We start from the raw sequence: 13,709 nt of genomic DNA on the forward strand, positions 1-13,709 counted from the left end.
TTTCTCCTCTGTAGCTTCTTTTTCAACTGGCTCCTCATTAACTTGTGCTTCCATACTTGCCACTTGTCCACTTATCAAGGTGATAGTCTTGCATTCCTCTCTTGGATTTGGAATTGTGTTATCAGGAAGGCTATTAATGGTCCTCTTATCAATTTTATTAACTTTTGTGGCTAATTGACCCATCTAAATCTCCAAGTTTTGAATTGTATTTGCAGACCTCTCAGGTATTGCTTGCTCAGTTGGCCAATTTACACCTCTAAGTTTCTAATGGAGGCTCTGGTTTTCTGCATAAAACTCCTCATCATCTCCCAATTAGAATCTTCTTGGGATTTAGAATTTGCCTGCAGAGGTGATTATTGTTGATGAGGCTGAAATTGGCGGTTATTGTGATTGTTCTGTTGGAAACTGCCTTGAGAATTATTGTTGAAATTCTGAGATCTCTGAGGTTGGTCCATCCACCCAAGATTGTATGTCTTAGAGTATGGATCATTATTGGGGTTTCTAGGACCACTCCCCATGTAATTTACCTGTTCAAAAAAAGATTGAGCATAATCATAATTCTCATTTTGTACAAAATTACCTGTCATGTCATAAGAGACCTCTTGAGGTGGATTTTGGGTGTTGATAGCTGAGACTTGCATGCCACCCATCTTCTGAGTAAGTAGATTTATCTGCTGAGACATAAGCTTGTTCTGAGCAAGAATAGCATTAAGAGCTTCTACTTCCATAACACCCTTCTTCTGAGGAGCCTCAGAGTTCATAGGATTCCTGTTAGATGAGTATAAACATTGGTTGCTAGCAACCAATTCAATAATCTCAATAGTCTCCTCTGGTGTCTTCTTCTTGTGAAATGAACCACCTGCAGAATTATCAAAGCACATCTTGGACATTTCACCTAAACCTTCATAAAAGATATCTAGTTGGGTGCATTTGGAGAACATGTTTGAAGGGCATTGCCTAGTCAGTAGCTTGTACCTCTCCCAAGCTTCATAAAGAGTTTCACCATCCTTCTGTGTGAAGGTATGAACCTCCACCCTAAGCTTAGTCAGCTTCTTTGGTGGGAAAAATTTAGTAAAAAACTCAGTAACAACCTTGTCCCAAGTATCCAAACTCTCCTTGGGTTGAGAATCTAGCCATAGGTTTGCTCCATCCCTCAGAGCAAACGGGAAGAGCATGAGTTTGTACACCTCGGGGTTTACTCCATTTGTCTTCACAGTATCACAAATCTGCAGAAAATTAGAAATAAATTGATTTGGGTCTTCGTGGGGAAGACCATGATACTAGCAGTTTTGTTGCACCAGGGTGACTAATTGTGGCTTCAACTCAAAGTTGTTCGTAGCTATAGGAGGCACCACAATACTTTTTTCATAAAGATCTGCATTAAGAGCAGAGTAAGATCCAAGTACTCTCCATTGTTGCTCATTCTCATTCAAATTTGCCACATTAGCATTAGCAGCATTGTTAGGATCCATAGTGGATTCTACAGCCTTGTAAAGTCTTGCTTGTTGCAAACACCACCTGAAAGTCCTTTCAGGTTCAGGATCAAAGTCTAAGAGATGTTCCTTGTCTCTGTTTCTGCACATAAACAAACAGAAGATAAGAAAAGATGGAACTCTCTACGTCAGAGTGCAGAAAAATCCCAATGAGGTAACCTGTGTAAACAATTAAAATAAAATACTAAATAGAATAAATAAATAAATTTCAAAATTTGTAGGCAAAATTAGAACAGCAAATTTTGAAATTAACAAGAAAAATAAACAGGAAAAATTGAAATAAAAATAACTAGGGGACACCAAACTTAATTTCAGAAATTAAGGAAAAATATTAGTGCTATTTATTTATTTATTTATTTATTTATTTATTTATTTATTTCGAAGATACTAAAGCAAAATTTAAATAAAATTAAAATTAAAACACCTAATCTAAGCAATCAGACAACTAATAGTTGTTAATCACTATCAATCCCCGGCAACGGCGCCAAAAACTTGGTGCGGAATTTACAACCACAAACTAACCGGCAAGTGCACCGGGTCGTACCAAGTAATATCTCAGGTGAGTGAGGGTCGATCCCACGAGGATTGATGGATCAAGCAACAATGGTTGAGTGATTGGCTTAGTCAGACAAACAGAAAAGAGTGTTTTGGTATTCAAAAGCATTAAACAGTAATTCAGAAATTAAAACAGCAAGCAGTAAATTGATGAGAATAATATGTGGAAAAATAGTTAAGGCTTCAGAGATATCTATTTTCCGGATTGACTTTTCTTACTAACTATTTTAATCATGCAAGATTCAATTCATGGAAAACTATATATGACTAAGCCCTAATTCCTTAGACCTTCTTAGTCTACTCTAACTTTCATCAACCACCAATTCCTTGGTCACTTAATTCCAATTAGAGGGTGAAGTTTAATTCTAGTTATTATACCACAAAAATCCTAATTATCCAAATATAATAGCATTATATGTCACGTATCCCGTTAAATCCAGATAATTAGAATTTATGAGAAATTGTTTTCAAGCTGTTGTTCAAGTAAAGAACTTTTCCAAGTTATACAGGAACTCAATTAGAAAGAGGATCATACTTCCGTTCCACCCAAATTCATAAAATAAAGAACAAAAACAATTCTTAAATTATAAATCAGTACATGAATTAAAATAGAAAAATAATAGAATCAATCCATACAATAGACAGAGCTCCTAACCTTAACAGTGGAGGTTTAGTTGCTCATGGTTCAGAGTGGAAAACTAGGATTGTAAATTGGGCTGAGGTGGAATGAAAAGTGAAATAATGTTGGGATCCCCAGAAGAGAAGTTTCTTTTCTCTTTTATATGTAATCCAAATTAATTTAAAATCTATTTTCTAAAACTAAAATAATATCTTTTCCTATTTTAAAATAAAATAAAGTTTAAATCAGAATTAATTATAGCATCAGCATTTTCTGCGTTTTCTGCACGTGGCGCATGTCACGCGTACGCGTCAGTCACGCGTACGCGTCGCTGATCTTCTTCGCGTGTCACGCGTACGCATCAGGTACGCGCACGCGTCGCTGTGCAAATCTCCAAATCACGTGCACGCGTCAGGTACGCGCACACGTCGCTCCTTGCTGGTCATCTCTTTTAATTCTTGTGCTTCTTCCATTTGTGCAAGCTTCCTCTCTATCCTCAAAGGTATTCCTGCCCTATATAGCCTTCTTCTCTTTTTCTGCGGAAGTTCCATCAAATCCAACCAAATGCTACCTAAAATAAACAGAATTGCACAAGACTCAAAGTAGCATCCATAGTGGCTAAGAGATAATTAATTCTTGATTAAACTCAACAAATTAAATACAAATTTACTAGGAAAAGATAGGAAGGATGCTCACGCATCACCAACCGAAAGCTGGATCTAGTCCTAGAGGACATAAGTCTGCCTGGAACCCAATGGATTGAAAATATCAAAAGGTTGCCATGCCAGTTGAAAAGGGCAAACCTCAAGCCTGTTGCTAGAGGATGGCTAGACTTCATTGGGCGTTCTATACTTTCCACAAGTAACCGCTCTAAAGTCAATATTGATAGAGCAGTAATGATTCACTGTATCATGATGGGGAATGAGGTGGAAGTCCACCAAATAATCCCCTGTGAGATTTACAAGCTATCAAACAGAGATTCCACTAAGGCCATGCTGGCTTATCCAAATCTCATCTTCCGCCTATGCCAAGAGACTAAGGTCCTAATCCAAGTGGATAATTTTATTCCAGTGAAAAATCCAATCACCAAGCAGGTGATGGAGAGTTTCCAAATAGAAAATGATAACCTAAAGAGGAAAGATCCCGAACAGTCCCAAGAGATCCCTCCAAGGGAATACTGGGAACAGCTGAAGGCGTTTGTAATTCACTTACAGAGCACATTGGATCAGCTCAAAGAGGAGCAGAAAGATCAGACTAGCATGATTTGCAAACTGATCAAAGAGCAGGAAAAGCAAGGGTGTGAGATTGAGGAGCTGAAGCACCAGAAGCTCTCTCTTAAAGAGCCTAGGGCCCCACAAGCTGAAAAATCATGCGCCCCTCAAGAAGATCCTTGCACCGTACAGCCTGAAGAAACCAACATCCCCAAAGCTGAAGGTTGTTGAGTTTCAACTCTGTGGTTATTCTAATTCCTGTTTTTCTGTCTCACGTATTTCCATCCTAATTTAGAGTTGCATGATCACTAGTAGTAATTAAGTTTTATTTATAGTTTAATTTTTTCTATGTCTTTTAAATTTTAGGATTACATAAGCATTAGTAGTAATTAATTAATTTTTATTTTTCCAATTAGCTATAAATTATTCTTCTTATCATTATTGAACATGAATAAAATAGTAGAATTTTTTAGAAGAAATAAAGATGCATAGATTTTTTTGAGCTTTCCAATAAAGAATAGTTACATTAATATGATTGAGTTACATTACTTTAGTTTTCTGAATGAAAGAATAAACTGTGTATATTTGAAGTTGAATTTTATGATGCTGGCTCTTGAAAGAATAAGGAAAAAAATATTATTGATAATCTGAAAAATCTAAACATTGATTCTTGAGGCAAGAAAAAGCAGCAAAAAGAAAAAGCTTGCATGAAAAAAAAAGAGAATACAGAAAAAGCAAAAGAAGTAGAAAATGCCAATAGCTCTTTAAACCAAAAGGCAAGAGTAAAAAGCCAATAACCCTTTAAACCAAAAGGCAAGGGTAAAAGGACCCCCAAGGCTTTGAGCATTAACGGATAAGAGGGCCTACAGGAATAAAATCCTGACCTAAGCGGCTAAACCAAGTTGTCCCTAACTATGTCCTTCGTAAAAGTGTCAAGAGAAAATGCTTGAGACTGAGCGGTTAAAGTCGTGGTCCAAAGCAAAAAGAGTGAGCTTAAGAACTCTGGACACCTCTATCTGGGGACTCTAGTAAAGCTGAGTCACAATCTGAAAAGGTTCACCCAGTTAAAGTGTCTATGGCATTATTTTATCCGGTGGTAATACTGGAAAACAAGGTGCTTAGGGTCACAGCCAAGACTCTAAAAAGCTGTGTTCAAGAATCAAAAAGAGCTGAACTAGGAGAATCAAAAATATCATCTAGATTCTAAGTTCCTAAAGATGCCAAGCATTCTGATTTTCAATGGATAGTGAGATGCCAAGACTATTCAGAAACAAAAAGCTACTAAGTCCCGCTCATTTAATTAACTGAGCTTCTTTGGAAACTCAGAAATTTATTTCATTCTAATCTTCTTTTCATCCTATTTTATTTTTAGTTGCTTGGAGACAAGCAACTGTTTAAGTTTGGTGTTGTGATGAGCGGATATTTTATACGCTTTTTGGCATAGTTTTCATATAGTTTTTTGATAGGTTTTACTTAGTTTTCATTAAGTTTTTACATGTTTTAGTGTTAATTTCACATTTTTGGATTCCGTTTTGATTTTGTGTGTTTTTGCACCATTTCAGGTGTTTTCTAGCTGAATTTGAGGAGTTGGAGCAGAAGTCTGATCCAGAGACAGAGAAAGCACTGCAGATGCTGTCCAGATCTAACCTCCTTGCACTCAGAAGAGATTTTCTGGAGCTACATAAGTCCAAATGGAGCTTTCTCAATGGTTATAGAAAGCTGACTTCTAGAGCTTTCCAAAAATATATAATAGTTCAGACGTTATTTCAGAGTAGAAGGCCCAAAACTAGTGTCCAACGCTAGCTTCCTGCCCTGTTTCTGGCGTCGAGCGCTAGAAAGGGATTCCAAGCTGGAGTTCAACGCCCAAAAAGGTGCCAGGACTGGAGTTCAATGCCCAAGGAAGCCTAAGCACGTGTATTTTATCAAAACTCAGCCTAAACACTCACCAAGTGGGCCCCAGAAGTAGATTTTAGCACTAGATAGACTGTTTTACCCTTACTAGTCATCAGTTTAGTATTTAAAGTGTATTTTACCTTTTTTACAGATGATCAGATCTTTAGCCCTATTTTTCATTTTCACCATTGTATTTTACTTTCAGTATGAGTTTCTAAACCTCCTAGGTTGAGGGGAGGAGCCCTGCTGAGCCCTATGAATCTTCTTCAATCTGTGTTTGATCTATCTCTAAGATGTATATCTGATCTTCATCGTGGTGAATAGGATGATCTAACAAATTAGCTCTGTTCACCACACTAAGATGAACGTGCCTGACAAACACCCGCGTCTACTTGGGTTCATGTGAATACTTGGAAAGAAAGCACGAGCCAACAGCTATGTTTATACATCTCTCAGACGGTTAATCTATGAATTTGTTGGGGACTTCTCGAGACACCAGTTCAACCAATTTTTGGGGAGATTAAGGTCTTTGTGGTATAGGCTAGATCCAAGGAAGCAGCGTTCTCTGATCCGGAAGATTCGACCTTGTCTGTGGCATGTTGAGTAGGATCACTAGGAGAATGATTTGCTAGAGCTTCACCCTCCATTAGATTGAATGACCAAGGGCCCTGGCGTTCATTCTGTAGCAGAGGAGATCAATGACCACGGGCAATGGTTTTGATCACATACAGCCTGCCATAGAGGAACATCATCCACAAGAAAGAAGATAGTGATACCAGAATCAATTCAGAAAGGCAAAACAACTCTGACTCTCAACTATATTCCCACCATATAATCTCTATCAGTATTTTCTACCCCCTTTTCTTTCATAGTTTCATGATCATTGTACTTCAACCAACTCCAAATACAACCTTGTAATTCTGCCTGAATAAGACCTGCAAGACAACCATTGCTTGCTTCAAGCCCCAATCCTCGTGAGATCGACCCTGACTCGCTCAGGTATTACTTGGACGACCCAGTGCACTTGCTGGTACTGCTGCTGTACGAAGAGTGTGGGGGGTTTGCGTGCACGCGCACAAGGTATGTGTCAGATCTCATATTTGCCGAAGTCCTCGAGTTGTTCCTTGGTTTTGTCTAGGTATTTCTTCATGGTGGGGTCTTTCGTTTGGCAACTTCCCTCTATCTGTGAGGTGATGACTTCCAAGTCACTGAAGATGGTAAGCTTCTGGACTCCGACCTCTCTAGCTAGCCTTAAGCCAGCCAGCAGGGCTTCGTATTTCGCTTGGTTGTTTGACGCGGTGAACTCGAACTTAAGGGATAGTTCTATTTGGGTTCCTTGGTTACATTCTAAGATGATGCCCGCCCCGCTCCCGACTTTGTTTAACGAGCCATCGACATATAGGTCCCATAAGGCGGGGGTTCCCAAGGTATCAGTGTATTCAGCGATGAAGTCGGCCAGGTATTTGGTCTTGATGGCAGTCCGGGCTTCATACTTGAGATCGAACTCGGACAGCTCGACTACCCATTGCAGGATCCTGCCTACCAGGTTCATTTTCTGCAGAATGTGTTTCATGGGATGGTTGGTGCAGACTTTGATGGTGTGGGCTTGAAATTAGGGCCAGAATCTTCTAGCAGTGAGCACGAGGGCGAGGGCGAACTTTTCTATCTTCCTTGTAGGGCTTTGCTGATGAAGTAGATGGGCTGCTGTTCGTCGTCGTCCTCTCGAACTAGGGCTGATGTGATCGCCCGACTTCCAACTGCCAGGTATAACACTAGCTCCTCTCCTTGTCTAGGTCGGCTCAGGATGGGTGGTTCCCCAAGGAACGATTTGAAGTCTTGGAAGGCCTTCTCGCATTCTGGGGTCCATTCGAACTTCTTCCCTTTTCTTAGTATCGAGTAGAAGGGGAGGGACTTTAGGGCTGATCAGGCGAGAAATTTGGACAAGGCCGCCAGCCTTCCATTTAGCTGTTGTACCTCCTTTACACAGGTCGGTCTTTTCATGTCGAGTATAGTTCAGCATTTGTCCGAGTTTGCTTCAATGCCCCTTTGTGTTAGTATGAACCCTAAGAACTTGCCAGCTTCCACTGCGAAGGTGCACTTCGTGGGGTTAAGCCTCATCCCGTTCTTTCTTATGGTGCCAAATACTTCGGCCAGATCGAACAACAATGTTCTTTCCGACTGAGTTTTGACTAGCATGTCATCCACATAGACTTCCATTAGCTTTCCGAGGTGATCGGTGAATACGTTGTCCTTTAACCTCTGATATGTGGCCCCCGCGTTCTTTAGAAGGAACGGCATTACGACGTAGCAGTAGTTTACTTTCGGGGTTAGGAACGAGGTTTTTTCTTGGTCGGGTTTATGCATTGGTGTTTGGTTATATCCCGAGTAGGTGTCCATGAAGGAGAGGTACTTGTACCCTGAGGATGCATCGACTAAGGCATCGATGCTTAGAAGGGGGTAAGGGCCTTTTGGACAGGCTTTGTTGAGGTCGGTGTAGTCTACACACATTCTCCACTTTTCATTTGGCTTTTTTACCTGCACCACTGATGCACGAAATTGTGATCATCAACAATGGCGTCAAAGAACTTGGAGCTCTCAAACGTGAATCACACTTTGTCACAATTCCGCACAACTAACCAACAAGTGCACTGGGTCGTCCAAGTAATACCTTACGTGAGTAAGGGTCGATCCCACGGAGACTGTCGGCTTGAAGCAAGCTATGGTCATCTTGTAAATCTCAGTCAGGCGGATTCAAATGGTTATGGAGGATTGATAATTAAAAGATGAATAAAACATAAAATAAGATAAAGATAGAGATACTTATGTAATTCATTGGTAGGAATTTCATATAAGCGTATGAAGATGCTTTGTTCCTCCTGAACCTCTGCTTTCCCATTACCTTCTTCCAATCATTCATACTCCTTTCCATGGCAAGCTTTATGTTGGGCATCACTGTTGTCAATGGCTACTTCCCGTCCTCTCAGTGAAAATGTTCTACGCACGCTGTCACCGCACGGCTAATCATCTGTCGGTTCTCGATCATGTTGGAATAGGATCCATTGATCCTTTTGCGTCTGTCACACGCCCAACAATCGCGAGTTTGAAGCTCGTCACAGTCATCCCTTTCCAGATCCTACTCAGAATACCACATACAAGGTTTAGACATTCTGGATCTCAGGAATGGCCACCAATAATTCTAGCCTATACCATGAAGGTTCTAATCTTAGATTAGAAACCCAAGAGATACACATTCAAGCTTGTTTGCATGTAGAACGGAAGTGGTTGTCAGGCACGCATTCATAGGCGAGAATGGTGATGAGTGTCACATAATCATCATATTCATCATGTTCTTGAGTGCGAATGAATATCTTAGAGAAGAAGTAGGCGTGAATTGAATAGAAAAATAGTAGTACTTTGCATTAATTCATGAAGAACAGCAGAGCTCCACACCTTAATCTATGGTGTGTAGAAACTCCACCGTTGAAAATACAAAAGTGATAATGGTGTAAGCATGGCCGAATAGCCAGCCTCCAAGGTCTAGGGACTAAACGTCCAAAGATGAAAATACAATAGCAAAAGGTCCTATTTATAGAGAACTAGTAGCCTAGGGTTTACAGAAATAAGTAATTAATGCAGAAATCTTCTTCCGGGCCCACTTGGTGTGTGCTTGGGCTGAGCATTGAAGCTTCTATGTGTAGAGACTTTTCTTAGAGTTAAACGCCAACTTTTGTGCCAGTTTGGGCGTTTAACTCCAGCTTTTGTGCCAGTTCTAGCGTTAAACGCCAGAATTCTTGAGCTGACTTGGAACGCCTGTTTGGGCCATCAAATCTCGGGAAAAGTATAGACTATTATATATTGCTGGAAAGCCCAGGATGTCTACTTTCCAACACAATTGAGAGCGCACCAATTGGGCTTCTATAGCTCCAGAAAATCCACTTCGAGTGCAGGGAGGTCAGAATCCAACAGCATCTGCAGTCCTTATTCAGCCTCTGAATCAGATTTTTGCTCAGGTCCCTCAATTTCAGCCAGAAAATACCTGAAATCACAGAAAAATACACAAACTCATAGTAAAGTCCAGAATTGTGATTTTTATTTAAAAACTAATAAAAACATAATAAAAACTAACTAAAATATACTAAAAACATACTAAAAACAATGCCAAAAAGCGTATAAATTATCCGCTCATCACAACACCAAACTTAAATTGTTGCTTGTCCCCAAGCAACTGAAAATCAAATAGGATAAAAAGAAGAGAATATACAATGAATTCCAAAAACATCTATGAAGATCAGTATTAATTAGATGAGCGGGGCTTTTAGCTTTTTGCTTCTGACAGTTTTGGCATCTCACTTTATCCTTTGAAGTTCAGAATGATTGGCTTCTATAGCAACTCAGAATCCAGATAGTGTTATTGATTCTCCAAGTTAAGTATGTTGATTCTTGAACACAACTACTTTATGAGTCTTGGCCGTGACCCTAAGCATTTTGTTTTCCAATATTACCACCGGATACATAAATGCCATAGACACATGACTGGGTGAACCTTTTCAGATTGTGACTCAGCTTTGCTAAAGTCCCCAGTGAGAGGTGTCCAGGGCTCTTAAGCACACTCTTTTTGCTTTGGACCATGACTTTAACCGCTCAGTCTCAAGTTTTCACTTGACACCTTCACGCCACAAGCACATGGTTAGGGACAGCTTGGTTTAGCCGCTTAGGCCAGGATTTTATTCCTGTGGGCCCTCCTATCCACTGATGCTCAAAGCCTTGGATCCTTTTTATTTTACCCTTGCCATTTGGTTTAAAGGGTTATTGGCTTTTTCTGCTTGCTTTTTCTCTTTTCTCTTTTCTTTTTTTTTTTCGCATATTTCCCTTTTTTTTTGCAAGCTTTTCATTGCTTTTTCTTGCTTCAAGAATCAATTTTATGATTTTTCTGATTATCAAATAACATTTCTCCTTTTCCATCATTCTTTCAAGAGCCAACAATTTTAACATTCATGAATCAACAATATCAAAAATATGCACTGTTCAAGCATTCATTCAGAAAGACAAAAGTATTGCCACCACATCAAAATAATTAAACTGTTTTAAAATTTGAAATTCATGTACTTCTTTTTCCTTTTCAATTAAAAATATTTTCCATTTAAGAAAGGTGATGGATTTATTTTCATAGCTTTAAGGCATAGACACTTAGACACTAGTGATCATGTAATAAAGACATAAACATAAATAAACATAAAGCATAAAAATTCGAAAAACAGAAAATCAAGAACAAGGAAATTAAAGAACGGGTCCACCTTAGTGATGGCAGCTTGTTCTTCCTCTTGAAGATCTTATGGAGTGCTTGAGCTCCTCAATGTCTCTTCCTTGCCTTTGTTGCTCCTCTCTCATGGCTATTTGGTCTTCTCTAATTTCATGAAGGAGGATAGAATGTTCTTGGTGCTCCACCCTTAGTTGTCCCATGTTGGAACTTAATTCTCCTAGGGAGGTGTTGATTTGCTCCCAATAGTTTTGTGGAGGAAAATGCATCCTTTGAGGCATCTCAGGGATTTCATGATGAGGAGTTTCCTCATGCACTTGTCCATGAGTGGGATCTCTTGTTTGCTCCATCCTTTTCTTAGTGATGGGCTTATCCTCATCAATGAGGATGTCTTCCTTTATGTCAATTCCAGCTGAATTGCAGAGGTGACAAATGAGGTGAGGGAAGGCTAACCTTGCCAAAGTAGAGGACTTGTCCGCCACCTTGTAAAGTTCTTGGGATATAACTTCATGAACTTCTACTTTCTCCCTAATCATGATGCTATGGATCATGATAGCCCGGTCTATAGTAACTTCAGACCAGTTGCTAGTGGGAATGATTGAGCGTTGGATGAACTCCAACCATCCCCTAGCCACGGGCTTGAGGTCATGCCTTCTTAGTTGAACCGGATTCCCTCTTGAATCTCTCTTCCATTGAGCGCCCTCTTCACAGATGTCTATGAGGACTTGGTCCAACCTTTGATCAAAGTTGACCCTTCTAGTGTAGGGGTGTGCATCTCCTTGCATCATGGGCAAGTTGAATGCCAACCTTACATTCTGCGGACTAAAATCTAAGCATTTTCCTCGAACCATTGTAAGCCAATTCTTAGGGTCCGGGTTCACACTTTGATCATGGTTCTTGGTGATCCATGCATTGGCATAGAACTCTTGAACCATTAAGATTCTGACTTGTTGAATAGGGTTGGTGAGAATTTCCCAACCTCTTCTTCGAATCTCATGTCGGATCTCCAGATATTCACCCTTTTTGAGTTTGAAAGGGACCTCGGGGATCACTTTCTTCTTGGCCACAACTTCATAGAAGTGGTCTTGATGTACCTTTGAGATGAATCTTTCCATCTCCCATGACTCAGAGGTGGAAGCTTTTGCCTTCCCTTTCCTCTTTCTAGAGGTTTCTCCGGCCTTAGGTGCCATAAATGGTTATGGAAAAACAAAAAGCAACACTTTTACCACACCAAACTTAGAAGGTTTGCTCATCCTCGAGCAAAAGAAGAAAGAATAGAGTAGAAGAAGAAGAAGTAAAGGAGATGGATGGGGCTTAGTGTTTCGGCCAAGGGGGAGAAGTAGTGTGTATGTTGTGTGAAAATGAAGGAGTGAAGATGGGTTTATATAGGGGTGGAGAGAGGGTTAGGGTTCGGCCATTATGGGTGGGTTTGGGTGGGAAAGTGGTTTGAATTTGAATGGTGAGGTAGGTAGGGTTTTATGAAGGATGGATGTGAGTGGTGAAGAGAATGGTGGGATTTGATAGGTGAGGGGTTTTTGGGGAATAGGTATTGAGGTGATTGGTGAATGGGTGAAGAAGAGAGAGAGAGGTGGGGTAGGTGGGGATCCTGTGGGATCCACAGATCCTGAGGTGTCAAGGATTTCTCATCCCTGCACCGAGTGGTGTGCAAAAATGCCCCTTTCTGCCAATCTTGGCGTTAAACGCCAGGCTGCTGCCCATTTCTGGCGTTTAACGCCAGCTTCTTTCCCTTTTCTGGCGTTAAACACCAGTCTAGTGCCCATTTCTGGCATTAAACGCCCAGAATGGTGCCAGACTGGGCATTTAACGCCCATTTTGCTACCCTTACTGGCGTTTAAACGCCAGTAAGTTTCTCCTCCAGGGTGTTCTATTTTTAATTCTGTTTTTCAGTTGATTTTTGCTTTTTCAATTGTTTTTGTGACTTCACATGATCATCAACCTACAGAAAACATAAAATAACAAAAGAAAAGAGAAATTTAACATAGATAATTAAAGATTGGGTTGCCTCCCAACAAGCGCTTCTTTAATGTCAATAGCTTGACAATGGGCTCTCATGGAGCCTTACAGATGTTTAGAGCAATGTTGGAACCTCCCAACACCAAACTTAGAGTTTGAATGTGGGGGTTTAACACCAAACTTAGAGTTTGACTGTGGGGGCTCTGTCTGACTCTGTATTGAGAGAAGCTCTTCATGCTTCCTCTCCATGGTTACAGAGGGATATCCTTGAGCTTTAAACACAAGGGAGTCTTCATTCACTTGAATGATCAATTCTCCTCTGTCAACATCAATTACAGCTTTTACTGTGGCTAGGAAGGGTCTGCCAAGGATGATGGATTCATCCACACACTTCCCAATCTCTAGGATTATGAAATTAGCAGGGATGTAGTGGTCTTCAACCTTTACCAAGACATCCTCTACAAGTCAATAAGCCTGTTTCTTTGAATTGTCTGTCATCTCCAGTGAGAATCCTGCAGCTTGTACATCAATGGTCCTTAGCTTCTCCATTACAGAGAGAGGCATGAGGTTTATGCATGACCCTAGGTCACACAGAGCCTTCTCAAAGGTCATGGTGCCTATGGCACAAGGTATTGAGAACTTTCCAGGATCTTGTCTCTTCAGAGGTAATCTCTGCCTAGTCAAGTCATCCAGTTCTTTGATGAGCA

General features: G+C 40.3%; 1 protein-coding gene and 1 non-coding gene across 2 annotated transcripts; one reads left to right on the forward strand and one right to left on the reverse strand.

Moving 5' to 3' along the window:
• Window positions 1-934: 934 nt before the first annotated feature.
• On the forward strand, window positions 935-1,043 carry LOC148562705 (small nucleolar RNA R71). Its single transcript, XR_015887522.1, has one exon. It is a non-coding gene; the product is annotated as a small nucleolar RNA R71 (small nucleolar RNA).
• Window positions 1,044-6,858: 5,815 nt separating this feature from the next.
• Window positions 6,859-7,323, reverse strand: LOC148562706 (uncharacterized). Its single transcript, XM_088490961.1, has one exon. The coding sequence runs from the start codon at window positions 7,321-7,323 to the stop codon at window positions 6,859-6,861; it is 465 nt and encodes a 154-aa protein (XP_088347087.1).
• Window positions 7,324-13,709: the final 6,386 nt, after the last annotated feature.

This window comes from Arachis ipaensis, chromosome B6, assembly GCF_059453495.1.
Source record: "Arachis ipaensis isolate K30076 ecotype BB chromosome B6, ASM5945349v1, whole genome shotgun sequence".
NCBI lineage: Eukaryota > Viridiplantae > Streptophyta > Magnoliopsida > Fabales > Fabaceae > Arachis > Arachis ipaensis.